Source organism: Aspergillus caelatus (genome assembly GCF_009193585.1).
Source record: "Aspergillus caelatus strain CBS 763.97 unplaced genomic scaffold BDV27scaffold_21, whole genome shotgun sequence".
NCBI classification, from domain to species: Eukaryota; Fungi; Ascomycota; class Eurotiomycetes; order Eurotiales; family Aspergillaceae; genus Aspergillus; species Aspergillus caelatus.
This window is the reverse complement of record NW_022475284.1, coordinates 189,698-217,520: the sequence shown is the minus strand read 5'-3', so window position 1 is coordinate 217,520 and position 27,823 is coordinate 189,698. Positions and strand designations below refer to the sequence as shown.

The window sequence follows — 27,823 nt, the reverse complement described above, 5'->3', positions numbered from 1 at the left end:
TTAAGATAGAGTCGAACGACGGCCCCCAGGACGGGAGGACGCTAAGCCCTATGAAGTAAAGCCTGGAACGTAGTGTTGCGTCACGTACTCCGCCACCAGACATTCATTCAGCGAACCAGAACAATCCATAGCCGCCCTGTCCTTAATCTTCAGGCATACACATTTCCTTTATTCCCCCATTTCCATTCCCTCTAACCTCTCTCTGGACTTCCTTCTTTCTTTCTTTTCCCCTCCCATATCATCATTCATCGTCATCTCCTTTGTCTTCAGTTAGCTTCTGATCATATTCAACTGATCATACTTAATCTCTGTCCAACTCCCATGTCCATCTTCTAACTCCTTCCACCAACATTATGCATCTCCGTTCGTTCCTTCTCGGGAGCGCCGCCGTTCTAGGCGCCAACGCTTTCCTAGTCGTTCCGGAAGTCGAAGTAGAGGCCATCGCCTCTGAACCCGAATTTGCCGGTCTTCATCCCCTGGAATCTCACGCTTCTCAGCAACAGAATGTCGATCTCCTTTGCACTGAGTGCCCTTTCAGAGAAGTCACCGAAAATGGCAAGGTCAGCTGGACTGACGGTTTCCAAACCGCTTTGGTAAGTGGATCCCCCCCCCGCCCATCGTAGTGTAGGACTTGATAGTCTCGACCAAACTCATACAGAACCACTAACGATACACTACAGTCGCTGAACTTCTCGATTGAGGATGGTACCTTGCTGGCCAACGGCCGTCAGATCTTCCCTCCCCCTCCTCCAACCGTCATCACCGCGGTCCAGCGCCGTCTATCGGATGATGAGGAGTCGGAGCCTATCCCGCTGGGATATGCCGTCGAGATGTTGCCGCTGCCTTCTCCGCCAGAGGAACCTGTCGATTTGGTCGCTGTTCGCTTCACTGTCCTCGACTTGGACAGCCACCCCGTCCCGCTGAATACCGTAGCAATCAGCCTCCTCCACGACCCCGAGGGTAACCTTTACATGGTCAAGACCGATATCGAGGACAACACCCCCAACCGTGTTTCTTGGAGACAGTGCCGCGGAAAGCCAATGTGCCTGAAGAGACTTTTGTTCAACCGGATTCGTGCGCTGTTCGCTGCCGCCAAAGCCCGTATGCTCGGAGTTATGGGCCCCAAGCCACACTGCGGCCGTCCTCGTCCTTCTCATCCCCACCACGGTGGTATGCCATTCCCGCCCCAGGCTGAAGGCCACATGGGACGTCCCGGCCACCCTCACCACCACCATATGCACCATGGCCCTCACGGTAACTGGGAGCGCACTGCCTCTCGCGTTGCCCGCTTCATCGTCATCCCGGCTGCGCTGGGCGTTCTGGCAGGATTGGCTGCCAGTGCTGTGGGTATGTTGGTTGGCCAGGTGGTAGTGTTCTTGTGGCAGCGCTATCGCCGTTCTGACCGCGAGGAGTCTCTTGAGCAAGGCACTACTTCTGAGAAGCAGGGCTTGATGACCGAGGCTACCGATGACCTTCCCCCTGCTTACAGTGACGAGGAAGGCCCAGCCGAGACAGCAGCGGACCACAAGAACTGAACGACTTTTTAGTTACTTTTTTGGGCGTTGAGATAGACAGAATGTTTCTTCTGGGAAGGACAAAGGATCGGCGGGAAGCTATCTCAGCTCTGCCAAAACAGGAATAGGATCTAGGCATTTGTTATTGGTTGGCAGCGACTTTTAGGGAAGATTGACTTCAAGCCTACTATCTTTCATTTACCATCACCCTTTTTTCTACTTGGTCTACTATCTCCTTCATCCGTCCTTTTGTTATTACTATTTTGTATACTCTGCTCTTCCGGGAACATGCGTCGCCTGCGCATTTTAACAATACCCGGGGGCTGTTGTGTAGTTCGATTTTCTATGAGTTTAGGAATCGAAATTGTATTGGTACCCGACTGGTGGAATGAACACCCCAAATGTATTGCTAGGGAACGTAACCACAGCAGACCCGTCGTCATCCGCCTGATAAGATAGGATATAGTACAAGAGAATTAATGACGCCAGCTCAATAGAACGTGACGCCGGCCGCTCTTGGCTGTTTCACCTGCAGGGCATCACGTGAGGGTCAGTGACGGATGCCTTGACAGGAAGGCCGCCGGGCGTAAGGTTCCATGATTCCCCTCTTCCGCTTCTAGCAATCAGTCTAAACATCTCCGGCTCCAAGTTTACTGCGGCGCGTAAGCCCCTCGGGAGGATGTTGCGCCTGTCTTTACGATGAGCATTGACCTACCATTTCTCACACTTCCATCCAAGGGCGTGCTTATATAACTACTGACTGCCCCGAGCTTGATCGCCGTCGTGAGCTGCACCATCTGCCGCTTTCCGCCCGGCCTTAGCTTCAGCCTTACAACCTCCTCCGCTCAGGCAGCTGAGAGACGTCTCGGATTACTCGGTGTCGGGAGGTTCTGCGAGTCTGATCCGACACCATGATGCAGTGGACGTCGTCTTTCGTTCAAAAAGCCCAGTCATTGATAGACCCGGCCAACTTCACTCTCCCCACGCTCACTTCGACCGATCGCAACCCTTCGAAAGCTTCCCTGTTTCGCCAGCAGTTTCGACTTCCGGATTCTCAAAATCCCCTACAAGAGATAACTGCCGAACTGATCCTTCCTGTCCCACACACCTCCTCTTCCACATCCTCCGGAGATCAACCTCGCAACCTTGACCGTGCCGGGAATCGCTATGCCGGCCGACTTCATTTGAGCGAACGGTTTATCTGCTTTACTACTCAACCTACCAGCTTTGTGCCTTCTGCAACCCACAACGCTTCCACCCATTGGGCCGGTCAAACGAATGGGACTGGTCCCTTCGGTAATGGTTTTACCCTCCCCCTTTGTTGCATCCGGCGAGTGGAACGCTTGAATAGCCTGAGCCATGTGTTTTCGCTCGCTCTTACAACGTGGAACGGTGCGCTGGGGAAGCAGCAGAGCCCCAACTTTATCCCCCAACGATTTACGATTCAGCTGGTCGGGAGCAGGCAGGCCTGTGAACGATTCTGCGATGGGTTGAAGAAGGGATTGCGGGAAAGCATGAAAGAAATCGAGAATTTGCGGGTAGTCGTAAATGATTGTTACTCGGAGTATTTGCTGTCTGGTGCCAAGTCCAAGGCCCAGGACGGTGATAATGCAGAGATGCGCCAGCCGCCAGATGCCGGCCTAGGGATGATCTTTCGCTATCCCGGAGATGCGCGCAAGCTCCGGGACAGAAGTAAAATGAGATTATGGGGGGAATATTTCAGAGGTATGATATCCTAGGCTCGGCTTCGCCCCCATGCAGATCGTATATTAAAACCTCCTGTAGAAAATGGCCGCAACGCAACTCTTATTCGGCAACCCACCTATCATAAGCTGATTCGGGTTGGGCTTCCGAACCGTCTCCGTGGTGAAATTTGGGAGTTGTCGTCCGGATCTCTGTACCTCCGCCTCAGGTCACCAAACCTATATACCGAGACGCTTTCGAAATTCTCCGGGAGAGAATCCTTGGCCATCGATGAGATTGAGAAAGATCTGAACCGGAGTTTGCCTGAATATGCTGGGTTTCAAAGTGAAGAAGGCATCGGACGACTTCGTAGAGTTTTGACAGCCTACAGTTGGACCAACGCGGAGATTGGATACTGTCAGGCTATGAATATCGTCGTCGCAGCTCTTTTAATGTATACCACCTCGTCGTTATCACCTTAAGCCATCGCTAACTCCATTAGTTATATGTCTGAGGCGCAAGCCTTTTTCCTCCTGTCCGTTTTGTGCGACCGTCTATTGCCAGGTTACTACTCAACGACCATGTATGGAACATTACTCGATCAGAAGGTGTTTGAGTCCCTCGTCGAGAAGACCATGCCGGTCCTTTGGGAGCATCTCACTAAATCCGATGTCCAACTTTCTGTTGTGTCACTCCCATGGTTCCTTTCTCTCTATATCAACTCCATGCCTTTAGTTTTTGCTTTTCGGGTGTTGGATGTGTTTTTCCTAGAAGGACCGAAGGTCCTCTTTCAAGTTGGTTTAGCCATCCTTCGTATCAATGGCGAGGAGCTTTTGGACATACAGGATGATGGGTCTTTCATATCTGTCCTCAAGTCATACTTCTCTCGTCTGGACGAATCGGCCCACCCTAGATCCGAGAACCCCAAATTGAGAGCCATTACCCGGTTCCAGGAACTGATGGTTGTCGCTTTCAAGGAGTTTTCAGGAATCACCCACCAGACGATTACGGAGCAGCGTGAAAAGCACAAGGACGCCGTTTTGGAGAATATCGAGAGTTTCGCCAAACGCACGTCTATTCGGAACTTGGGACCTGACAGCAAGAAACTCAGCATGGATGATTTGGGCGTGATCTATGACCGATTCTACGAGGTTCTTTATGAGCACCAGCAGCGGCAGAGACTTTTGGATGAAGAGAAAAAGCGACAACAAAGGAAGAGAGTTGAACGCACTTCCATACTGGGGCCTCCAGTGGATCGCGAAGTTGGCCGTGTTGGTCTCGGCCCTAGTCCCACTCACATGGATTATGATGCTTTCCGCGACTTTCTCGCGGCTACTGCAAAGTGGGCCGTAGGAGACACCCCGGGGTCTTCACGCAAGGAGTCGAATGTTGAACAAAATGCCGGTAGCTTCAGAGGGTTTGGGAGGTCTTTGGCATGGAACAACAAATCAGAACCAGCGGACCATGAATTCATGCAGCGACTCTTCCGGAAGTGGTCCACGGAGCCATCTGAGGGGCTCAGCTTACAAAATGTGGTCAATGGACTTGCACGCCTCAAAGGACCGCGTGACATCATGAACAATATCAACTACTTTTTCGACCTGTATGATGATAATGGGAATGGCACTGTTGATCGAGAGGGAATTCTAAGAATGTCAGAAGCTCTTCTTTTCCTCTCTCGACGAGGCTTTGACGGCGCAATTACCCCGAGTGAACCTCTGGAGGAGGCTGGCGAACGCGACCGCTTCGAGCAGGATAAGCTGAGTACTGATGAGAGGTTCTTGGGGAGTGTCAGCTCGTTCATCCGCCGCTGCTTTGAGTACGCCGATCCCAGCAAGCCTGAGGGCAAGCCTACGCAAGAACGAAAGGACACAGATACAGAAGAAGCAACCGAAAAGCTTGACGCATTTGCCATTGGCGACGACGACGATGAAGAAGACCTCATCGATATTGGTGATGAAGCGAAACCTGAGCCATCCGTTTCGAAGAAGCAAAACAGTGATACACAACACAACCGAGGCGCATCGGAGGCTGCAAATCCAGCCCTCGACCCGAACAATCCTCTACACATCACCCTTCCCACATTTCGCATGGTTATATTGGCCGACGAGCTACTGGAGCAGTTTTTTGATACGTTCTTCCCTCAGTCATTCCGCCTTTCTGACCAATCACTTCCCGCAGCAAAACTCACGTCTCTCTCATCCAACCTTACTACCTTCTCTAACATCAACACGCCGAAACCCCACGCCAGCGCTGCTGCAGGTGCCACTGTTGCAGGTGCATCCGGTGGCATCGTCCCACCAGGCAAGGGCCTGCGTGGTGTCCTGGACAATATCGTTTCAGATGGCATCCGAATGGCCGCCGAGGTCAAGAAGCGGATGGACGAAGCACAGCGCGAACTGGAACGCAACGCTCTCAGCCGACCCCAGGAGGACGACGAAGAGGAAGACGAGGAGGACTACGATCCTCGCAGTGGCACTTTGGCCCCACCAGCCATCGTCGGCGGCATCTCCAGCTGGGGCGCCGGCGCTTACGGCGCAGACCCAGAACGGCGCAGCGTCCGCGACACAGACCGGGACCTTCTGGAAGGCGCCGAAGTGGTCAGCATACACAAAAAGGAAGATGCATCCCTTCTGGACGACAAGGACGAACCTCAACACAGCGCGGCCGAAGGAAGCAGCAGCAGACAACAGGTACAAGGCTCGTCTCATTCCCATAATGATGGTAACATCATTAGCAAGGTTGAATTTGAGTCATGAGGCCTAAGGCTGGGTTTGGGATGTGTCGGTGTCTCTGTCTCTGTTGGTTGTGATATGAGTGTTTGTCCTACACATTACTTTCTCTCTGATCTTATTTTTCAGCTGCTGTTTGTTCTTGCCGTTGTCGGGTGTGTCTCTCAATTAGATACTTCGTTCTTCCCTTCGGGAAGTATGGCCGATGTATCTATGTACTATTGATCCTCAGCGTTAGCTTGAATCTGATGACTATGTGGCGTTGGATTGTGGAGTGCTGTTCTGTTTACTTTGTGTTTTGTGGTCTCTGATTTTATCGGTTTACGCTATCAGTTTATGCATGAGGACTGACATGTTTAGATCAGCATATAGCAACTCAATACAACTAGATATCCCTAAATACTACGCAAGATGGCAATGATGGCAAGGATATAAATGTGCGTCTGAAGTGACAGATGGCGTGAAATTTGTGTATGTACAAGGTACTGTTCTCCGGATCTATAAAACATTGGCAACGAACAGTGAAAGATGAAGCAGACAAAAAGGGGGTATAGATCAAGAATAAAAAAGTATGGGTGATAGAACAAATAATAAATATGCAAACGGAGGCTTGTATCGCCACCAAGTTGATGAATTTTCGGTGGAAGAAGGTATGATGTGAGGGAAGGTTAGAATGACAATGGGGAAGAGATCATGCAAAGATAGAATAGGACGGTACATTTTCGTCATAAGTTACGTTGTGGAGTACACCCTTGTTAGGACGAAAGAGAAGCAATGGTTCAGTAAGACTCAACCCGTCTAGTCCTTCTGTCCTTCGTTCTCAATTAATTCGAGAATAATCTGGTTCCGTTCGTACTCCGGATGCTGCATGCAGATCTTGACTGTACGGCCATTGTTTGCCAGGGCAACGCCGTTGGACAATCCGCTGGACAGGTTCACCGTGCCGCCTGTTGTGGTGGGAATACTATTTGCTCCGGACCCGGGCATGCTGCTGCCATCATCAAGACAAACGACACCATGTCCCGGGATGACCTGACGCAATCGACCATTCATTGCATTGCGCACCTCGACGAAGTCTTCGTTGAATAGTATCAGGAACTTGCCATAGAGACAGGCCGTATGGGCATGTCCGACAAACTCCATGACCACACTACGTGACACGTCTCCATGTTTATTCACGTAAACCGCGCACTCAGCGTACACAACCAAGAACTCACTATCACTGAGACGGAACATACCCAGTGGGCGTAGATTGGCAATACGGGCGGCGATACTGGTGAGCTGGGCTTGCGCTTCTGGAGCCTCTGAGCGGAAATCAGGAACAGACCAAGTCTGTTTCTTATCAATTGTAAGAATCTCAATGCCGCGCTGCGTGGAAATTGCCAGGGATGAATGGAACATATTGATGCTGTAGCTTTCTGCCGGGATGTAGAACTCGTCGTATTCGCGGAAGAATTCAGTTTGCGAACGACGGGAGAAGAAACGACTCTTGCTCGTTGATGACTTCTGCAGGACTGGCTCCATAATCTACACCGAATTAGTCCCGCAGATTTGTGGAGGTAGGGCAATATGAACAAACCTTAAAAGTCGAGGACAGTCCATCTCGCTTTTTATACATCACCAATGTGCGATCCTTCATGTGTCCTGCAGCGAAGAAGCCCACTTCACGACTCCCTGATATTTTCTGCGGTGCTCGGCGAGCCGAGTCGCTCGTAGTTGGGGTAGAGACGCCACTTGGTGGGCACACAACGTCCAAATGGTAAGCAATCAAGGACTTGTCGGCAATTAGTAGGAATACATTGAATTCTTCAAAGACGGCAATCTGGGTCACCCGGGGAATTTGAATAGCCTAGAATAACGTTAGTCATATCACGATCGGCCGACTAGAGACATTCACCGAGTAGAGATAGATACATACCCGAACCCAACCACGAGGATCATTATATTCAGAGATATATACCCCGTTATCAGTCCCAATTGCACACATCATACGACCAGGAGGTTGTTGAAAGACAGTGGCAGAGTGAACGCTTGCCCGACAGACGGGTGCCGGTCTCTTAAGGTCGGCAAATCGATGCTCAACGTCTTTAATCGCACGATCCAGAGGTGTGCCTTCGATGATAACGCTCTTTGGGGGCGGGGAATAGTCTGAAGACGCGAAGGCAGTATCTGCAAGAACGCGGAGTCTGAAAGGCTCCGCATTCTGCGCAAAGAGAGCTGCAGCATGTTTTGTTTTCGCCTCAATGATCTTCTCGCACCAATCCTGTCGGGACTGAGAGGAAGAGGCATAGAGTGTGTACGTCCCGTTCTTCCCCAGATGTTTGATCTTAAAAGGGTAAAGAATTTTGTTATCTGTGGAATTCTCAAGGACTGTGGTGGGAACGATTGTTTTGCCCGCCGCTGCGCCAGCAGCGTTGGCGCCATTGCCATCTACAGCGCGGGTGGCCACGGCCTGAGGCTGAGTTACAGTCGCGACGCCTCTAACTGAGGATTTGACGACAGGGTCTTCATTGGTGCTTTCAAGGACTAAGAGATCCATGGGAATAGGCAGTTTCGACACATCGAAAACCTTGTACTTGGGAACCGGCTTGGCCAGCACCAGATAATGGTCAAAGAGGATGGCATGGGTCTCCTGTAAGAAACGAGTCCGGACTCCTGGCCGCTGCAGTATCCCTTGGTGGACAATTTCACGCCCCAGATGCTCCAGATTCAGTTCGACTTCTCTCTTCATCTCTGGGCGGAGCTGTAGCTTGGCGGACAGTTCCATAAGACTAACCTTCTTAGATGTTTCACCCACTTTGTTGTCGCATTCCAAGGCTACCAGCTTAATCTCCTCAATCGCTTGCGCCAGATTTGCCTTTTCCTCGCTATCCTTAAGCATGTTCTTATGCACCGTAGCGAGCAACAAAGTATATCGCTGAATTCGGGTGATAGGGGCTTTAAGGTAGGTGTCCCAACTCAGACGGTTTGATAACTTGTGATTCTGGGCCTGCTCAAGGAATTGCCGGAATTGGATGTTCCTCTCTGCTTCACTCCTAACAAGATAGTTGGCATGAGGAAACGTTGCCGCATAGTCAATGTAGACCGCTTTTGCTTTCCGGATCCATTCGCGGAAGATATCACTGAACCCAGCGATGAAAGGACCTTGTTCTTTCTGGCGATACTTCAGCTGGGCCAAGAGGTGATCCTCATTAACTCTCTTCACCAAATCGACTTTTCCAAAAACGTCTTTCAAGAACTTGTTTGCGCGTTTTGGAGGAATGATGCTTGGCTGCATACCCGCTAGCTGATCCCGGTACAATTCGCGCAGAACATCCAATTGCCCAATAAAGGAGTCCTCGGTGGTCACGATCTCGTGGAGATTATTCTGGCGATCAATCTCTTTCTTCGGATACGACTCCCACAGCTCCTTCGGCACCTTGTAGAAGGTCACCCAATCCTCGGCCTTCTTCTGTTGCTCCATCACTTGGGTCCGCAGGTTCACTTTCTTCAACGTTCGCATACAATGATGAGAGTAGCAGCGTCCAAAGACCTCTGTTTCCTGCTCGTGCAACCGAGATGAATAGCATCCTGTGCCGGTGATCTGGAATAAAACACCCGACAAAGACCCATTGCCGAACTTAACCCATTCCTCCTCTTTGATCAAGGCCTCCTCCGCCAACATGTTCTGCACGACACGGGCGGCTAATGTTTCTGCGTCCGCAATGTTCATCGTCGGCACCTTATGAGTAAACAAGGCGACAATGGCGTCGACTATCGTGTGCTCCTTGAGATCAGTCTCTTCCTCGCTCAGCTCTCGAATCCATTCGAGAATGGCACTCAGCGCCCACGGTTCCGTACAACGACGGAACTGCTCCGTGGACAGTTTGGTGGGATTGAACTTCTTGCGGCGCCCGGCGGGAATCGTGGGCAGATCCAGGGTCATCGCTGCAGCAGCCTGGGGAGACGCCACCTTCGGTGACCCCGACTGGCGGTGCAGGTCGTGCTGTTGCTTGTACTTGGCCCGGTCTGCATCGGTCTTGGATCTGATAGGGGGGTCAGTACGAGGTCCAATCGGGTGACTCGATAAAGAGGTCGACCGTGGGACTTGAGATGAGGGGCTAGGCACGGTCGGCCCGTACGAGTCAGCAGAAACAGGGTAGTAAGAGGGTGTATACTGAGTAGCACTCTGCCAATCTCCCTGCTCCTGATGCCGGTACGTCCCCGCCGGCATCAAATGCGGGATCAAATCAGCTCTGTTCGCGGGTTCCACCGGCGCTGGCGGTAGGGGTCGCATGCCGGGGTGAAAAAAGAGGTCTCCGGGCTCTTCTCCCCTGTCTGAATCGTCGCTACCTGATTGATGGGAACGACGCACTGGTGATAATGTTCCCTCGTCCCCATAATCGAAGCTCATCCGCCGTGTATAGGCACTCGGCTCGGACAGTCCACCTGTGCCGCCGGCATCAACGCGTGCATAGGACGGCACAAGTTCGAAGGGATAATCAGCGTCTTGGGAGATAGGAGGATACTCGTACTCGTCCGAGTATTCCCCACGATCCTCCGCGGACATGTTCGAGCTCCTCGAGCCGGATGTGGGCGGCAGTCGGCCATGGTCGACTGCATCAGCGTATTCGTCGGCAGATACGTCCTGCTCCTCGTACTGGTTCTGTCCCCGGAGGTTTCCACCGTACCGCGCTACCTCATCACTTGCTTCTGGCTGTTGTTGACTGGCATATGCACTAATGATGGACGCATTTGTCTCGCGTCGTTCGCGCTCCTGCAGACGCTCAGCCCGCATCCTGTCTTCCTCGTCGGCCATCTGCAACATCGCGAGACCTGCGGCCGCTTCGGCATCGCTGTCGTCGCTATAGGCATCATAATTGACATACTGCCCCGTCCCAGTTGCCATGTTCCCATTGGTGTGCGTATGCTTCTCATCCGGAGAGAGACGCAGTCCATCCCCTCCGTGGTTGGAATTCTGCGCCTCCAAACGCAACGACCGTAGACTACTTCGGTCCCCAGCGTCTAACACCGCCGCCTCGACTTCTCTCAACAGGTCATCATAGCCGGCTCTCCCATCCGATCTGCCATGCACACTCCCTCCGTTCGTTAATGGGGCAGAACCGTCCTCTGCGTCGACAGGTGGACCAGGCAGCGGGCGCGACTGGGGATGTCGAGTCAAGGTATCTGTTCTCTGCGGTGACATTTGAGGCTGAGGGGGGTAGATCGGCGGGGTTGGCAGAGATCGCCCAGAGCCGGGACGAGTCAAGCTGAGTCGTTTCCCGTAAGGATCTTCGCCTGACGACGCATGGGCGGGGGGCTCCGGGGGCTGGTCTTCATTGGATGCGGCGGTGGCGGACTCGGATCGGCGAGGAGAGGACGGTCCATAGGATCCACTAGAGTAGGGGCGAGACTGCGCCGAACCCATGCCGGCGAACGATGACACATAGGTTGCGCCGGGGGTTGACGGGGAGGCAAGGTTGTAGGATGAGGTCGTTGGAGCCAACCCGTACGGTGTCCCGGGAGAAGTACTGCTGCTATACTGCGGTGACAAACGACTTCCATACGGATGATCTGGACCTCGCGGGGGCGGTGGCGGCGGTAGTGAGGGAACCGGCGGTGCATAGGAGAGCGGTGTCGGAGGTGCTTGCGCGTAGCCGATACTCGGGTGTCGCTGCACACCGGCCGAGCTGTAGCCAGCGACGCTGGTGGTTTGGTAAGCGGCTGGATTGTACGGTTGATGACCTAGGGCCGAGCTGCTGCTTGCACTAGAGTATGCCAAGGGGTTGTAATTTAATTGCGACGGCGTCGAAGGGACGGCGTATTGCTGGGGGTTGTACGCCGTCTGGGTCGGCGAGGCAATGGATGAGGTATACTGGTACTGATAACTGGACTGCGAGGAAGCGCGACTACGAGGAATTTGAGATGAGGTTGCGGAGGGGAGGTGCGCATATCTGGGGTGGTCTGCGTACTCCTGTCGGTCATTGCTGTAACCCCCTTGGGAGTCCCCAGCACCCCACTCCGAGTAACGAGCGCTTGCATCTGTCGGCCGTGGGTTATGAGAATGAGACGGCGCAAAGAGACCCGCATCGTCCCCTATGCTGTAACTCGGCATCCTCCGGAGTGTCGGATTATTCTGCGAGTTAGAGGAGGCGGAGGTATACAGGTCGTAGCGGGAAGGCTGTGCGGAATTACCAGACTGACCATATGGTGGCTGGCCATTCTGATAGTGAGCCATCGTGTGATCCGCACGAGACGGGACCGAAAGGGAACCTGAATAGGGGAAAACGAGAGGCGTAAGGAGGAGGGGGAGTTCGTAGCGACAGAGGCTCTGCTGGTGTCAGGGACTAAGACCCCGGAGGGGGGGCGCAGTGGGGAAATTGCCAAGGCAGCGACGAGGACAGGCTGAAACGAGCGGACAAGTAGGGGTCAACCGGTGCAGTCGATCAGGGGGTAGAAGGGAAAAGAAAAACAAACAATAGGGGTTCAAAATGGGAAGAAGAAGAGAAGAGGAGTGTCGGTGGTGTGGTTGTTTGTTGTCAGACTCGTCAGCCTGATTATTGTGATGGACGGAACGAAAGGCTGAGGCTCAAGACCCATTTCATCCACTCAGATGGTTCCGAGCCTGACCCATCCCCACATTTCTCTGGAGAAAACGAAATTAGAACATATGGGTAACTCTGGATGTGCATATATAAGCGAAAGGATTCATACACACAGAGAGAGAAAGACACAGAAAGATTGTCGTGAACAAAAGAAGAGAAGTGAGGGAAGAGAGAGTAGGAAGATGAGTAAATAGAAGAAAGAGAGAGAGAGAGAACACCTGATCCAAGATTATTGTATGTACAGAACAGCTGTTCCAAAATTGTCTTGTTTGGGCATCAACCAAGTCTGACCGTACTGGTACTGTAAGGTAATCTTTCCATCCGGCTCCCAAGGATGATATTTACAGTGCCTTCTAGCCTGTATCTGCGTTGCTCGTTTTCCTTGGCTTCAAATGAACCCACCGAGTGGAGATGCCCACTACGTACTGGTATATTATGTGTCTTTTCGCAGTTAAATATTCCGAATACGATGAGATTCCCATTTATGGATCGCTCTTGCCACAAGGTTCATATCGCATCGGACTGTATGTAACAATACAGTATCATTGAAACATGGTTCGGTACGCTAAGTTGTTCCGCTTATATATATTTTAAAACTAAGATCGCAAACTCAGGTATCGAAGTGAGCATCTCTAGTTAATATAGGATATCTACTCTGTAGAATACTTCTAGAACATTGAATATACTCGACGATCTAAACAATCTCACCAAGGCTAAGTATTAACCGCCATGATTCATCACTTGATTAAGACATTAGGTTTTCACAATTGCTTTTCTATACTACAATATACTGCAGAAGGGCAATTGATCTGGTCCTGGATAGCGAGATGAACAACTGCTCATTAATCAAACTTCACAACTAGGCGCCCGCGAAATGATCTGGATAAATACATCTCGGGGACCTGCAGGATATCATCTTTCTTCACCACTGTCAACTGAGACCGAACTTCATGCTGATCCACCACGGCCATCATCTCCTCCACCTCTTCTCGACTAGCAACATAACTTCCTCGTAGAACCAACTCACGAAAGACAATAGGGTGAGTATCAAATCGCCACTGTTCCGGCGGCAGACCTAGAAGGACCGCTACGCCACCAATACGAAGTAACCCTAAGCTCCAGGCGTTGACGGCAATCGAATCTGCGCAATTGATCACGGCGGCCAGGCCTTCACCCCCAGTTCGCTCCAGAATTTTCTCGCTTGCATCGTCATGTGTAGAGTTTATTAGAAGATCCGGCTGAAGCCCAGAGGGCATGTCGTCCGTAAGCTGTAAACTCGCATCTCGGTTATCGATAGCCACGGTTCGGTATCCCAATGATTTAGCAAACTGTACGCCCAGCTGTCCGAGGCCCCCGATCCCAATCACACCGATCATATCACCTGCTTGGAGAAATGGTCGTGCCTTGTTGATCGCTCCCCAAACGGTGGCCTAAATCTTAGCTCTGGCTCTTCTCCAGTGGGATGTAGGAATAGCGGCGTACCCCCGCACATAATAGTGGCGCTCCTTGTTCAAAGGACACAGAGTCAGGGAGAGCTATTGTTGTCGCTGAGTCGGCAACCATATAAGCGGCAAAACAGCCATCGTTCTTGAAGCCCCCTGTCTCTCTGTAATCGCAAAATCGCGGATCCATGTTTCCATATCTTCTGCGAGATCCTCTGCATCCTGCACAATTACCGCATGCATTTTTGAAATTTAAAATACCCACCCGATCGCCAACTTTCCATTTTGAGGCAGACTCCTTTCCTACCTGGACAACTGTGCCTACCGGCTCATGGGATGGAATTAAGGGCAGTGGGCTATTGAGTTCTCCACGCAGCACTTGTATATCCGAATGACAGAATCCCGCGGCGTGTATTTTCACAAGAAGCTCATTGGGACGGAGCTGAGGAACATTGACCGTTGAGATAGTGTATGGTTTGTTAAACTGGAGGGTTAGGTAGTGGCTGGTGATAGGACGATGGAAACGCATACTTCAGTGATTTGGGCTGTCCACATTGTCTCGGGAATGGACGGAGGCATTTTCGTGCGGGGCATGTTCACAAAGGGATGTAGTGAACATTTAGTAAAATAGTTGCATTTATATGTTTAGTATGCTCCAATCCATGACAGTAGTGAGTGGAGCACTACAGCGCTAGCGTTGGTGTTGGAGAGCATGAGCCCATGCACTCCTTGACATCATGTGTTTCTCCAACAAATTACTCCAACCCTAATCATTGCATACCCCGCCGAACTTGGCGCACATATAAACCAAATTGCCTATATCACGATTAAAGGAGGGATTCCTGCTTGATTGTTGAGTATAACTTCGTAATCGTATATCTACTTCACACTTACTGTAATCAGTATATCTTGATGTTAGTTGTTTCAAGGCCCCACTGGAAAAATCTTATACAAGTATCTCCAGAATGATTGATCTACGAATTCAAACATATACGAATATTCTTATGCAATGGAGCTATTTAGTCTATATGGATTACTAATGGCCAAAGGAAGAATGATATACATATGAAAATGTAAACGTGTAGATACCACCTTGCGTATTTGGAGCTTTAGGAGTATGACATGACTCGATGCATGCCATACCAGAATAGACTATTGATATCTAGATCCCGATGCTGTTTTCATCTATACGTCATTCCCTTTGCGGAATGCTACACATTCGCAGGATTATTTATCCGTTTTGGCTACCAGTAAAACTGCATTCTATATAGTGTGCAATGTGGGTTCTAGAATCGCTTTGTGCAGGGCCCTTGGGTATCTCAAAGGTATTTCAAAGATTTAGTGTGCTTGTCCCATTGGACTTGAGAGGTGAGTGCTGGGTTTCCCAAAACAGGGTATTGTCTAACCCATATGGTGTTCTGATATTACTGGCCTTACATAAGTTTACCGAGGGGCATTTGAGACCGGCATTGGCATCTTGGGACATTCTTCCCTTCATCAAGCCCTCGATGTAATCGCTCCTCAATTACTTTCAATTTTATGAAACGGTAGGCATCCTGACGTGATATCCTACTTGTGGAGGAAGGTGGCATCGGTTCCATTTTGTGATGTTGCATCGGCTCCAGGAGAATCATGGTTGAGAAACGCCCTTTGGTTGACTTACCCTATATGGAAAAATAACACGGCGCCTGCCATTGGTGAAAGCTATAGGTACAGTACGTGAATGGGAAGAAAGAAGATTTGGTGGCTGGCTATACATATCCAAGAGTGGTTCAAACGGTAGTATGTAAATGGGGGAGTCAATTGCTAATGGGAACGCAAAAGACGTACCCACACTGCAATCGGAAGAAACAGATTAATCAGATTATCTTCATGTATTTTAATTACATAGCTTTCTTTTAATCGTACTGTTATTGGTCGAATTGACTTTGCCATGTTGTTTGCGGAGTGGGTATCAAGGGATGTCCTTCCAGAAGCGGCATCCCTTGATGAGGCCACGCATCCGTCGACCCTGTCGAGTCTGGCCCGCTTCTTCCTCAGTGGCAGAGGCTCACTTATCTTACATCTGTTGCCCATGTCCTACGTGAGACGCGGAGAAGTTCAGGTGTCATAGCCAGGTGTCAACAGTCCGACGTTGCATATAACGGCACGGGCTCTATTAAAACCAGACGCCAACCCTGTCAGCACATCTAATCTTCACCTTCATGAAGTCTAGGGTGTAGCTAAGGAATTCGTGACTCACGTTTATTAGAGAAAATACCCAAGGGCTTGTCAGTATCAGCAAACAACATGGATTCCGGGTTTATTCGGGACAATATTCCTGCCATCGCATCGATCGCTGTGTTGGTATACGTTCTCTCAGTAGGTTGCACACTGACCCCATTGCATCGCGGCCTCAGCTAATTCGCGCTATAGGTCGTATACCGATCGCAGAGAAGTCACCTAAGCTACCTACCCGGTCCCTGGTATACCAAGTTTACCGACCTCCCTCTCCGATACAAAGTCGTCACCGGCCAGCGGCCCCGATATGTCCACGCTCTGCATGAAAAATATGGTTCGTCGCATTTCCAAAACATACGTAATCTTGGTTAATGATGGGAATAGGCCCTGTTGTACGAATTGGACCCGACGAGGTTGATGTTTCCGACATCAGCGGCGCACGCGAAATTCATCGCATCGGAAGTGGTTTCCTTAAATCCCCTTGGTATTCCCTCTTGAACCGCAAGGATACACAGAGTATCTTTACTACCACCGACCCGAAATTCCACAATGCCCACCGTCGACTCCTCTCATCTCCTATGTCCGAACTGTCACTCAAGTCGATGGAGCCATTGATCGACTCTCGAGTCCGCCTTACTATCCAGAAAATGCAGGAAGAGATGAAGAGCCGTGGCGTGGCGGATGTTTATAAATGGTGGTTCTTCATGGCCACGGATATTATCGGTGAAATTACCTTTGGAGAGTCCTTCCGCATGTTGGAAAAGGGAAAGGTTGGTGACTCTTTGCTTCGCCCAGATGCTGTTTAGCTAATGCACCGCAGAAAAACCAATATGTGAAAGACATCGAGATGATCTCGGTTATTGGTGGTATTCGTGCAAGCTTCCCTATCCTCGTCAAGTTGGCGACTCTACTCCCTCTCCCAATCTTCAAGGAGGTCAATGCAAGTGGAAACCGTGTGTTCGGATATGCGACGGAATCTATTAATCGGTATAAACGTCTCTTGGCCGAGAACCCGGAGAACCCAAAACCGACTGTCTTCACCAAACTGTACAACGCGGGTGAGGAAGGTCTGCCAGATAATGAAATCCGAGACGATGCGCAAAGTTTCATTGTGGCTGGTAGTGACACCACTGCCAATACTTTGACCTACCTGGTCTGGGCTGTTTGCCGGGATCCTGAGATTAAGAAGAAGTTGGTCGACGAATTGGCAGAGATTCGGAATGATTTCACGGACGAGGACCTGCGGCCACTGCCCTACCTGAACCAGGTAATCAACGAGGCTCTCCGTCTCTACCCTGCTGTTCCTTCAGCTCTGCCACGCAGTGTACCACCGAAGGGAACGACGATGGGAGGCCACTGGATACCTGGTGGTTCTACTGTTAGCACGCAGCTGTATAGTTTGCATCGTGACCCGGTTGCTTACCCTGATCCGGAGAGGTAAGACTTGAAATAAGCGAATGACCCGTGCATTGCTGATTACATATCAGATTCGAACCGGCCCGGTGGGCCTCACCTACAAAGCTCATGAAAGACGCATTCATGCCATTCGGGGCCGGATCTCGCAGTAAGCTTCTATGCTCTCTTAAGCTATAATGACCACACCACTCACACAAATCATGCAGATTGTATTGGACTACACCTCGCAAAGATGGAGCTACGACTCGCCACCGGCTACTTCTTCCGCTGCTTCCCCAATGCTAATATTTCTAGCAAGTACGAGTTCAACGATAACGACATGGAACAGATGTTGTTCTTCCTAATGTCGCCGAAGGGCAAGCGGTGCCTCCTGGAGGTGTGATGAAGATGTAATGTATAACCATCCGAGGGCTGTTATCGTTCGTTATCGACGAGCCACAAGAAAGAGCCAAGCAGAAAAACAATATTGTGGGTCTCTTGCGTCAGGCACAGTCCCTGGCTTAATCCACCGCGGATTCAATTCCGTGGTTTCTCTTGGCTCATACGACGTTATTTGGGGTAGAGATCTATCTGATTATCAATGTTCATATAATGAGGTTCTGGTTTTAAACGGTTAAGGTAGGGCTTCGGGGCCAGATGTGCAACGAGTTCTCTGTACGAGCTATTCAGATTAGATAACAATCGCCGTTGGAAAGTTATGAACTTTGAATTTTTATTTTTTTTTTTTGCTTTTAAACTTGGTCTTATTTGCCTTCCCACATATTTCCTCAGATCAAGTGCCTAAAATGGTAGCCTAAACGTAGTTCAAACTTAATAGCCCAAATGCTTAACGAGTATTGATGCCGATAAGCCTAGGGAACGGGTGCCAAGAACCGCAGCCGTGCGACGGACCGAGAGTAAGCCCTAGAGATGGGATCGGCAGAGGTAGGTAGCAGACAAGAGAAACACCAGCAGCATTACTTCTCGTTTGAAGATAAAACCTCCTTAGAAATTCATGAAACTCGTAGATAATTCTCCTTTTGGGGAAGGAATGTATAATACTACGACTGGGGTACGTATATACCCGAATGTACTCCGTATATCGAGATTCCAATGAGGGCGCTGATTCGATATCGGGGCCCATTTGGCAACCCCCGAAAAGGAAGCGTCATGCCGACTAGCCGGCTGAACGGACCCAACTTCGGGATGAAGGTGTCCACCCCTAATTTCTTAGTCCCGAAAAGACGTGCTAACCGCGGAATTACGTCCATGTTGGACCAGCATCCCGTTGCGCTGATTCGCCGGCGGGAAAAATCTCGTTCGACAAGTTCTTAAATCTATATGTTAAGTCGGCTGACCCCATGGGTGCTGGCACTTGCAGGATTGGTAGAACCCCAAATTTGGACTATGCGCTTACATTACGGTAGTCACGCCGACGACTCGGGTATGGATTTTTGACCCACTGTAGTCTCTTCGAAGGAATAAGAAAAAAAAAAAAAAAGTTAGGTCGCCTGTTTGTCGTAGTTAAAATCTTTCAGGTGTCGTTTCCTACCTGTGTACGGAGTAGACTACGCGAGACTCGCGGCGTAGGGCTTTTAGGTATCGTGATCATGACATACGGCCTTGTCGAAAAGGCCTCGAAGGAGACGGTCAGCTCTACCTATGGGGGGTATCTGGCCCCCTCTCCGCATCGAAATGCCGACCTCGAATCGCAGCGCCGTCCAAGTACCCTCCATGATAGTGTCGAGCTCGAGCGTATCAACACATCTCGCCTACAGCAGCAACTTACCGTTGGGTCGAATCGAAGCCGAGTCCCTCGAGAGCAATGGCTGCCCATGGGAGCAGGGAAAGACTACCCCCCTCCCCTACCGGACGCGGAAGAATACGTGGTCGAGTTCGAAGGATCGGACGACCCTATGCACCCTCAGAATTGGCCTATGGGAAGGCGGTATGCTGTACTTTGATCGCGACGTGACCAAGGCACCAGCACTAATCCAAAAACAGTGTTCTTATAGGATCGCTCTTGACGTTCTGTGCACTTGTCACGGCGTATGTGAGTGCTATTTTCGCCACGGCCTCGGAGGGTGTTATGAAGGAGTTCGGATTCGGTAAAGAAGTGGCTGCGCTGGGTACAACGTTATATGTACTGGGGTTCTCTGCCGGGCCGACGATATGGGCGCCGGCGTCTGAGTTGATCGGACGACGATGGCCCATGTTGATTGGCATGTTCGGATTCAATATCTTCACAATCGCCTGTGCGACGGCGAAAGACACGCAAACCATCATGTTGACACGCTTCTTCTCCGGATTCTGTGCGGCCAGTGTCATCGCTCTTGTCCCGGCCAGTCTGTCCGATCTGTTCAATAACCATCATCGAGGTATTGCAATTGCCGTTTATACGATGTCTGTGTTCACCGGACCTTTCACCGCGCCATTCATCGGTGGGTTCACCGCAGAGAGCTACTTGGGCTGGCGGTGGACGCTATATATACCGGCCTTTGTCGGGTTCTTTAGCTTGATCCTGATGGCGCTTTTCGCACAGGAGACGTACGCACCCGTCGTATTGATGCAAAAAGCGGCCATCTTGCGTCGACAAACTAGGAACTGGGGGATTCATGCACGGCAGGATGAGCATGAGATCGATTTCCGAGAGTTGGTGACTAAGAATCTCGCCAGGCCATTTCTCATTTTATTCACCGAGCCCATCGCCTTCCTTCTGACCTTGTACATGTCCTTCATTTATGGACTGGCCTATGCGCTGCTGTCGGCCTACCCGATTGTCTTTCAAGGCACCTATGGCATGACCGGTGGTGTGAGCGGATTGCCATTTATAGGATTGATTATTGGTGAAATATCGGGCAGTAGCTTCGTTCTCTCGCTTCAGAAGTCATACTCCCGGAAGTTGGAGGCCAATAGTAATGTGCCCGTACCTGAGTGGCGATTACCCCCTTGCATCGTCGGCGGTGTTGCATTTGCAGGAGGGCTCTTCTGGTGAGTGACCTTCTGGACTCCCATCATGCCATATGCTTGGCCATATGCTGGGCCAGGACCTGTAGTTAACAGTATGTAATAGGTTTGGCTGGACAGGTTGGAATCCATCGATTCATTGGATGGCTCCCACAGCGGCCGGAGTGATGGTGGGATTCGGCATCACCTCGATATTCATGCAGGGGTTCAATTACTTACTTGATTCGTATCTCAATTTGTAAGTTGCATGTCACTCGGCGTTTAATTATTCTCGGGCTAACGGATACTGTTTTCCTTATCTCAGCGCGGCATCGGCGTTTGCAGCTAACACCATGATGCGATCCATGGTGGGAGCGTGCTTCCCACTTTTCACGCGACAGATGTTCAATAACTTGGGCATTCAATGGGCAGGCACTTTGCTCGGGTGTATCGCCGTAGTGATGATTCCGATCCCGGTGCTTTTCCTCGTATTCGGGCCTCGACTACGTCAGAGGAGCCGGTTGGCACCAGCCGTGGGGGTAAAACGGGCGTAGAATGAGGGAAATTTTCGACGATTCTAGAGAATTATATTTTCATATGATTGGGTTTCTCTTGCTCAGCTTGTTCGGAAGGATTCAATAAAATTTCCAAAGTCGAATAAGACCGTCGGGCGATTCTTTTCTTCCGCCGGCGATGAGGGAAGGAAAGCCGAAGATGGTCACGAGAACAAAACCAGTTCATGGAGTGGACTTAATTTCCGCGTGAGAATAACCAAGGAACCCCAGAACGCGCGGAGGGACTTTTCACCAAGAGAGCAGAGATCGACAGCGGGCACGGGTCTTATTGGTGTAGGGCTGTGTTAAGAAAAGAGAGAATTGTCCTACAGTAATCAGTTAGTAAGTAACCGGAGACTCCGAGAGGGATCTTCACGCGAAAAAAAAAAAAAAAAAGCTTCAATTTAGGGCAAAGGCGGAGTGCGGCGACCCTGCATTTTTGGCTCCCAAAAGAGTCACATTGGACCATGTGGTACATGTGATTCAGCCGTTTCGCCGGATCGTCAGCCAATAGGTACCTTTTTGTTTTGAGTTTCTGTGCCTTTTGATTTTCGGTGTTTTTCCTTTCATGCTTCTGCGTTGAGTTTATCCAGTGTGGTTTGCGGGTACTGTTGGCGAGAAGGTTAAGCCGAAAGCCGCCGTGGGTAGATATGACAAGACGCACAAGCTTTGCAATCAAGCCTGTCCCCGTTTGATCAACATCCTGTTTGAACGTGCCGAGGCTGATTTCGTGGCATTCTTCGTCAGCTTAAGCAGTGGATCCGCGTGGATGAGTAGTGTCAACTGAACCATTTCAGCTCGATCAGGCCAAGAGCATCGATGGTAGACTATTGAGATCGCGCATACCATGTCTCACTTTTTTCAGCGGAGCCACATAAAACCGATTGTCGGATCAGGGATATCGATTTTAGAGAAGTCTATATACAGAAATGTAACTATTTAATGGGCGTCGTTTCCACGTCCACTTTGTTCCTCCTGTTCCTCATACCTGCTTTGTCTCTATCCATTGAGTAGACCCAGAAGCACACTAGCCAAGATGCGCTTCCTCTCCGGCGTTGTTTCTGTTCTATCTTCAGTGGCCCTGTTGGGTTACGCTTACCCAACTGCAATTGATGTTAGAGGTACCGAATCTACTTCATGAACTTCTAGGCGCACACCAGCTTATTCTTTAGACATCCCTACCACCCAGCTCGAGGACTTCAAGTTCTGGGTGCAATATGCGGCTGCCACCTACTGCCCCAATAACTACGTTGCCAAAGACGGCGAAAAGCCGAACTGCTCTGTGGGCAACTGCCCAGATGTCGAGGCGGCTGATACCACCATCAAGCTCAGCTTCTCCGAGTAAGTCACCTGAGTCCCCAGTACCGTGACTCTCGACTAACAACCCTAACAGCGACACCATCACCGACACTGCCGGCTTCGTGGCCGTAGACAACACCAACAAGGCCATCGTCGTCGCTTTCCGTGGCTCCTACTCTGTCCGCAACTGGGTCACCGATGCAACCTTCCCCCAAATCGACCCAGGGCTGTGCAAAGGCTGCAGGGCCGAACTGGGCTTCTGGACCGCCTGGAAGGTCGTCCGCGACAGAATTATCAAGACTCTGGATGAGCTGAAGCCTGAACACAGCGACTACAAGATCGTCGTTGTCGGCCACAGTCTCGGAGCCGCCATTGCCTCGCTCGCAGCTGCTGACCTGCGCACGAAGAACTACGACGCGATCCTGTACGCCTACGCCGCGCCACGTGTAGCCAACAAGGCTCTGGCCGAGTTCATCACCAACCAAGGCAACAACTACCGTTTCACTCACAATGACGACCCCGTTCCCAAGCTGCCGCTCTTGACTATGGGCTACGTGCACATCAGCCCCGAATACTATATCACCGCTCCGGATAACACTACCGTCACCGACAACCAAGTCACCGTTCTCGATGGATACGTTAACTTCGAGGGAAACACTGGCACGAGCGGCGGACTTCCTGATCTCCTGGCGTTCCATTCACATGTGTGGTACTTTATCCACGCCGATGCCTGCAAGGGTCCTGGATTGCCATTCCGCTAATCCCTTACCCACCCCCTTTTTTTTTGGTGATTCTCTTACACGATATGGACGGACGATGAGATGATTCTATTCTTGTACTGTATAAAGTTTTGGATGTGGAGTCGAAGCCTACGTAAATATTTAATATCCCTAATTTTTTGAAACAAAATTCAAATCGAACCAAATATTCATCGCACCAAAACCTTAATCGCCATAAATTCTCTCCACTTATTTTTAGGTACGTACTCCGCACAGGAGGTACCCCGTATGTATTACATTCACAACAAAAGAAAAGCTGAAACAAAAACCCCTCTTCACCAGAATACAGAAAAATATTCGTCAGCCAAGCACATTACATCTGCAGGCAGCAAAGCAGCTCGATCCTTGCCGTGCAAAGGATTGCGCCTTGAACCTATCAGCATGAGAATAGCCGACGCCCAGGCCAAAGGATGCGGTCGATCGGGCTGAAGCCAAGCCAATAGTTTGTGGAGGTCGGGACGGAGCGACACGGATAGGCTAGGGTCGGGGAGTTCTTATTCGGCTTGGTTTGCATTTTGTTTTCTAAGGAAATTGTTTTTCAGCTGTGTTCGCTTTTTTTTTTTTTTTTTTTGTGGTGGTGGGTGAACAATGGGGGATTTGTTTTCCTATAGGATACTACCTTGTCATCTGGATGTATCACTTTAATCGTTTGCTTGAGAAATATTTGTTTGTATGGCTCGACGCTGGTGGCCCCATGTCCCTATAGTAGAGGCATATATGAACAAGGACCTTACCTGAGTAGAACTTCGCCGACGGCGGGATGCGGGGGGTCGAGGATGTCATCTCAGCTGAAGACGGAGTTTACCTCCGTGATTAGGTTGCATTCTTCTGCAGAATGTCTGCAGCTAATGGTGTGATAAGCCCACAGCTGAATGCTGCCAGCATAATGCGGGCTTTGTGACATATCCAATCCGTAGCAAAATCGGCATCGTTGTCAGATTTTTCCCACCGAAACACGGTTTGTAGGCTCTTGTCGCATCTATGTACGGCTGAGAGACGAAATTGATCTTTGCTGAGTCGTGGTGCTGCTGTTCGGTGAGGATGTAGTCATCTTTGGAGTTTGAATTAGGTAGGCTTGCCGAGATGCTGGGGCGATATTTGCGTAAATGGGATTTTGTGGTTGTCAGTTTGTTGTGTTTAATAGGATTTCGCGTGGCCATGCTGTGAGTAGGAATTGTAAATTAGTAGGCTCAGTTATGCGACTTTATGTCAGATTTAATATCAAGAGACCCTATGGCTTGGAGTATCGATAGAATAACAGTGGAAAGTAATGACCGTGGTGATAATCTGCTGCTTTCTGAAATGGTGATCTGGAAGATTTACCCATTAATATGGCTCGTCAGCTCATGGAATGTACTTACTTGACATGAACTGATCCTGGGCCAGTGATAGTGAGATATATATTTTGTTGGTCATGTTTTACACTCAAGTGAACTTTGGCCGTTGAATGATTCCATCCATCTTTAAGCATCAAATCTTCTCCAGCTATATATAGACTATCTCACATCGAATCTGGAGTATTGGAGACGGATGTGTCTATGGAGCCGAGTATCCTTTCATTTAAGGTCGCATCAGGAAAGCTAAATGATTCACAAAGCTGCCTAGATAACCCCAAAACAACAAACCATTGAACGATGTCATCAATTCTTTATGTGGCGCTGACACCTGATGAATTTGTGACCGCAAGGACAATATTCATTGGAGGGATCTGCATATAGATGATGCTTTTGTGCTCTGTGTGCTGCATTTGTACTCGGTTAATTAGATAAGTTAGTCTTAGCTTGTGGCTTGTTTCAATGACTATGAGAGTCGTGTAATGTCAAAATGAAGCAGGGAGAGCCTCTTAAGGCGCTGAAGAAATATAGAGAGAGAGACAGAGAGAGACAGAGAGAGAGAGAAAGAGAGAAAGCGTTAGGCCCTAGCCAGACGGCTTAGACATTGCATGGGGAGTTTTCAACGATGTAGATTCAGACGAGAAGCATTATGATTGTGTTGTTCAGGATTAGTCAAGATTGCTCAAGATCGTAGATGGGGAGAGTGGTGGTCTCGTTGTATACCGATCCCGTCTTTTATTATGTTAGTTAAATAATTGTTAGGAAAGAAAGTTATACGGAGAGTGATGCACTGATGCTGTAGAGAATCCTCACATTTCCATTTCCCGTAATTTTCCATTTTCTATAGTACAGATTATGCCCTCGCTGGGCATCTGATAGAAAACATCAACCATACTGGTTATTAAGAATGCCTTATCCATAATAACCTGCTTGGTAACGATCAGGCGTGAGGTTGCTTGATACTCAATGAATATGAGTATCATGAATTCTAGCATAAGCACAGCAATCTCGCTAGTATCACTCCAGCTTCCATTAAACGAAACAAGCATTAGGATGATAGCGAATACAAGCCCGACGAACGTAATCCTAGGTTGGTGTATCTCAATGATACCATTCCATGTGAACAGAATAAACAGTGCGCCTGTAATGTCTTCACTCCACCATTCTTTGCCTTGTCATTGCCTCCCATACTGATCTTGTCTACTCTTTGGGTGCACCGTTGCATTCTATGTAAGTTTCTATGTGTCTAGTAGTTTGACCCCAGCTTCTCAATGAAATTCATACTGTTAAATGGATTGCACGAACGGTCTAGACCACTGGGATATGCAACACTGTGATCACAATGACGAACGTGTATCGAACGCTAGACCCTTACGTCAGTGATGGGAGATGGACTCATTGAAGATAACAGAGATTAGGTTACGCATAGAACTGGAACACTCGGCATGGCAGCACTTAGGCCTATCTGTTGAGGGTGCTGAAGCCACCCACAATGATATCACTCAGAATGTCTAGCCCCGACTTCTCAAGGGTGGTAAAGAAAATACATGATGTAAGAGACGAATAGCAACATCAGGCAGCTTGGAAGAGATTGACATGAAAGACCAGAAGCTAGTTGAAGACGTAATACGAGAGGTAATGTCGCTAGCTTCCCGATGAAAGGCTTTGCGACAGGAGAAGTGCGTATAGTGCTGTGCTTGGAAGGCAGTGGGAGGATATATATGACGATTAAGTCGAACTGAGAAAAAATGCACTGCAATAGTCTAATTGAAGATTCTGATTGGTTAGGCGGGAAAGCATATCTATACTGGTCAAGTTACAGCTATATGGTATATGAATGTTTCAATTTCGCATATCTCTGTGATTTAGGTAGGTCATTGTTTAATGATTATTTAGACGACCCTCCAGTCAAGGTTTAACCTGTAAGTCAGGAATAACATAGTTGGTGTTGTATCATGGGACAGCCACGTCATCTCTATTCGGGACTCTCAGTTTCATGCCTTTCTAGGAAATTGAATGAGCATGATAGTCCGGTAGTACTCACTAGTAGGCTAACGATGTTTACATTACCTCAGGCCTTCCTCAAACCGAGTATGAAAATATACCACTGTTCATGTGTTCCATCTCTTCACCTGACTATGTTGTTGAACAAGGACTTCCTCAGGTCTAGAATCTGGTGTCAGCTGCGCCGGAAACTATCTCCTGGCAGACTAGTGGGGTCTAGACACCTACTTCGCCTGGTCCCCCCTAGAAATGCACTTTTAAATCTTGACACCCACAGAATAGCATTACTACATAGTCATCTCCACTCGGTTCTAAAAAGCGGGGATTTGGGCGGAAAGCGCGAACAAGCGAGCACCCCACGTAGAGTAATGATAGCTCTAACCGAGAAGACTTTGCGGTATGACTGTTAGTCTGAGTGGAGGGAGAGTTAATAATGGGAAATAGCAGTTGAACATGCTAAATGACTTGTTATAGTTGAGTGACTATGACGTACATGGGCAAGTATGACATAAAACGGTCGACAACACTATTGAAGCCCACTTAGCGTAGACTTAGTTTAAGGCGGCACTACTCATGCAATATCCTAGAGTACCTTGCAGGACCATCTAGACTCATGACCCGATAGGTATAATGTATCGAGTAGATAATCTAGATCTTTGTGATATCGAACATTGCATCATAGTAGTCAGGGTCCGACATGGATTGACGAGTGGTGCTTCAAATGCAAATACTATTGTCCTAGGGGCTCTAAGAAACGGCCGTTCGGGTAGATATACACACAATGGAGGAGTCGACGTCATGGGCGGGGCTCCCTCTGGTATTCAAAGTGTCGAGACATTTATAGGGTGTTGTTCAGGTTCAAAGTGAGCCATCAACAGGTATACGTCCTCCAGTAACAGAAGGAAGGGTCATTCTGGCACACTCATAGCTCGCAGTTGTCCACGAGGAATCTGATCACGATCTCGGTAACAATAGGGTCACCAGTTCTATTCCTCTTGCATCCCTGAGAAAAGTGTGAATACCTGTGCAACCATGCATTGGACTCTTGGCACATGGCTGTGGATATCTCACAAGTAAGCCCCCTTTAATTCTGGAATGCCAATTCTATTTGCTGACGGCAATTTTCCATTCCAGATCCAAAACCGTGACAGGGATTTCCGCACGATATCAGGAGGATACCGGCCAGAGGAGTAACAGACAGCATCATACGTCCGAACAACCAAAACCGCGCCCCGGGATATACGTTCGGAGTCTTCAATCTTCAGGAAGCGAGACACAACCATCGGTTAAAGCAACGCGTGAAGGGTACAAGCTAAACGAACTACGATGTCAGCGCT

General features: G+C 49.6%; 8 protein-coding genes across 8 annotated transcripts; 6 read left to right on the top strand and 2 right to left on the bottom strand.

Annotated features, from left to right (window-relative positions):
- Nucleotides 1-166: 166 nt before the first annotated feature.
- Nucleotides 167-1,622, top strand: BDV27DRAFT_40340 (uncharacterized protein). The gene is made up of 2 exons (XM_032076551.1): nt 167-593; nt 681-1,622. Exons 1-2 carry the CDS (start codon nt 354-356, stop codon nt 1,533-1,535), a joined length of 1,095 nt encoding a protein of 364 aa, XP_031931647.1. The 5' UTR covers nt 167-353; the 3' UTR covers nt 1,536-1,622.
- A 699-nt stretch (nt 1,623-2,321) lies between these two features.
- On the top strand, nt 2,322-6,340 carry BDV27DRAFT_40320 (GTPase-activating protein). The gene is made up of 3 exons (XM_032076550.1): nt 2,322-3,239; nt 3,300-3,651; nt 3,700-6,340. Exons 1-3 carry the CDS (start codon nt 2,426-2,428, stop codon nt 5,954-5,956), a joined length of 3,423 nt encoding a protein of 1,140 aa, XP_031931646.1. The 5' UTR covers nt 2,322-2,425; the 3' UTR covers nt 5,957-6,340.
- Nucleotides 6,341-6,727: 387 nt separating this feature from the next.
- BDV27DRAFT_153943 (putative Rho guanyl nucleotide exchange factor) lies at nt 6,728-12,146 on the bottom strand (the record flags this gene model as incomplete). The annotated part of the gene is made up of 3 exons (XM_032071883.1): nt 6,728-7,456; nt 7,509-7,778; nt 7,848-12,146. 3 exons carry the CDS (start codon nt 12,144-12,146, stop codon nt 6,728-6,730), a joined length of 5,298 nt encoding a protein of 1,765 aa, XP_031931645.1.
- A 1,126-nt stretch (nt 12,147-13,272) lies between these two features.
- On the bottom strand, nt 13,273-14,537 carry BDV27DRAFT_122248 (zinc-dependent alcohol dehydrogenase). The gene is made up of 2 exons (XM_032065579.1): nt 13,996-14,537; nt 13,273-13,943 (listed from the first exon to the last, which is right to left on the bottom strand). Exons 1-2 carry the CDS (start codon nt 14,482-14,484, stop codon nt 13,356-13,358), a joined length of 1,077 nt encoding a protein of 358 aa, XP_031931644.1. The 5' UTR covers nt 14,485-14,537; the 3' UTR covers nt 13,273-13,355.
- A 1,707-nt stretch (nt 14,538-16,244) lies between these two features.
- On the top strand, nt 16,245-17,973 carry BDV27DRAFT_141923 (cytochrome P450; the record flags this gene model as incomplete). Its single annotated transcript, XM_032069886.1, has 6 exons — nt 16,245-16,316; nt 16,371-16,509; nt 16,560-16,945; nt 16,996-17,612; nt 17,663-17,739; nt 17,798-17,973. The coding sequence occupies 6 exons, from the start codon at nt 16,245-16,247 to the stop codon at nt 17,971-17,973; spliced, it is 1,467 nt and encodes a 488-aa protein (XP_031931643.1).
- Nucleotides 17,974-18,507: 534 nt separating this feature from the next.
- BDV27DRAFT_122235 (MFS transporter) lies at nt 18,508-21,342 on the top strand. The gene is made up of 4 exons (XM_032065578.1): nt 18,508-19,518; nt 19,575-20,561; nt 20,644-20,775; nt 20,842-21,342. Exons 1-4 carry the CDS (start codon nt 19,181-19,183, stop codon nt 21,068-21,070), a joined length of 1,686 nt encoding a protein of 561 aa, XP_031931642.1. The 5' UTR covers nt 18,508-19,180; the 3' UTR covers nt 21,071-21,342.
- Nucleotides 21,343-22,066: 724 nt separating this feature from the next.
- On the top strand, nt 22,067-23,651 carry BDV27DRAFT_122232 (lipase family protein). The gene is made up of 4 exons (XM_032065577.1): nt 22,067-22,191; nt 22,243-22,411; nt 22,464-23,347; nt 23,431-23,651. The coding sequence occupies exons 1-3, from the start codon at nt 22,107-22,109 to the stop codon at nt 23,128-23,130; spliced, it is 921 nt and encodes a 306-aa protein (XP_031931641.1). The 5' UTR covers nt 22,067-22,106; the 3' UTR covers nt 23,131-23,347; nt 23,431-23,651.
- On the top strand, nt 23,350-23,651 carry BDV27DRAFT_122231 (uncharacterized protein). The gene has a single exon (XM_032065576.1). The coding sequence runs from the start codon at nt 23,377-23,379 to the stop codon at nt 23,575-23,577; it is 201 nt and encodes a 66-aa protein (XP_031931640.1). The 5' UTR covers nt 23,350-23,376; the 3' UTR covers nt 23,578-23,651.
- Nucleotides 23,652-27,823: the final 4,172 nt, after the last annotated feature.

Bases quoted from the DNA above. Each gene is read 5' to 3' on its own strand.
- BDV27DRAFT_40340 (XM_032076551.1), top strand. From the start codon at position 354: ATGCATCTCCGTTCGTTCCTTCTCGGGAGCGCCGCCGTTCTAGGCGCC. The intron at 594-680 runs GTAAGTGGATCC...GATACACTACAG, and splicing joins ACGGTTTCCAAACCGCTTTG to TCGCTGAACTTCTCGATTGA.
- BDV27DRAFT_40320 (XM_032076550.1), top strand. From the start codon at position 2,426: ATGATGCAGTGGACGTCGTCTTTCGTTCAAAAAGCCCAGTCATTGATA. The intron at 3,240-3,299 runs GTATGATATCCT...AACCTCCTGTAG, and splicing joins ATGGGGGGAATATTTCAGAG to AAAATGGCCGCAACGCAACT. The intron at 3,652-3,699 runs GTATACCACCTC...TAACTCCATTAG, and splicing joins GTCGTCGCAGCTCTTTTAAT to TTATATGTCTGAGGCGCAAG.
- BDV27DRAFT_122248 (XM_032065579.1), bottom strand. From the start codon at position 14,484: ATGCGTTTCCATCGTCCTATCACCAGCCACTACCTAACCCTCCAGTTT. The intron at 13,944-13,995 runs GTACGCCGCTAT...GCTAAGATTTAG, and splicing joins CGCCACTATTATGTGCGGGG to GCCACCGTTTGGGGAGCGAT.
- BDV27DRAFT_122235 (XM_032065578.1), top strand. From the start codon at position 19,181: ATGACATACGGCCTTGTCGAAAAGGCCTCGAAGGAGACGGTCAGCTCT. The intron at 19,519-19,574 runs GTATGCTGTACT...ATCCAAAAACAG, and splicing joins AATTGGCCTATGGGAAGGCG to TGTTCTTATAGGATCGCTCT. The intron at 20,562-20,643 runs GTGAGTGACCTT...AGTATGTAATAG, and splicing joins TTTGCAGGAGGGCTCTTCTG to GTTTGGCTGGACAGGTTGGA.
- BDV27DRAFT_122232 (XM_032065577.1), top strand. From the start codon at position 22,107: ATGCGCTTCCTCTCCGGCGTTGTTTCTGTTCTATCTTCAGTGGCCCTG. The intron at 22,192-22,242 runs GTACCGAATCTA...CTTATTCTTTAG, and splicing joins AACTGCAATTGATGTTAGAG to ACATCCCTACCACCCAGCTC. The intron at 22,412-22,463 runs GTAAGTCACCTG...CAACCCTAACAG, and splicing joins ATCAAGCTCAGCTTCTCCGA to CGACACCATCACCGACACTG.
- BDV27DRAFT_122231 (XM_032065576.1), top strand. From the start codon at position 23,377: ATGTATTACATTCACAACAAAAGAAAAGCTGAAACAAAAACCCCTCTT.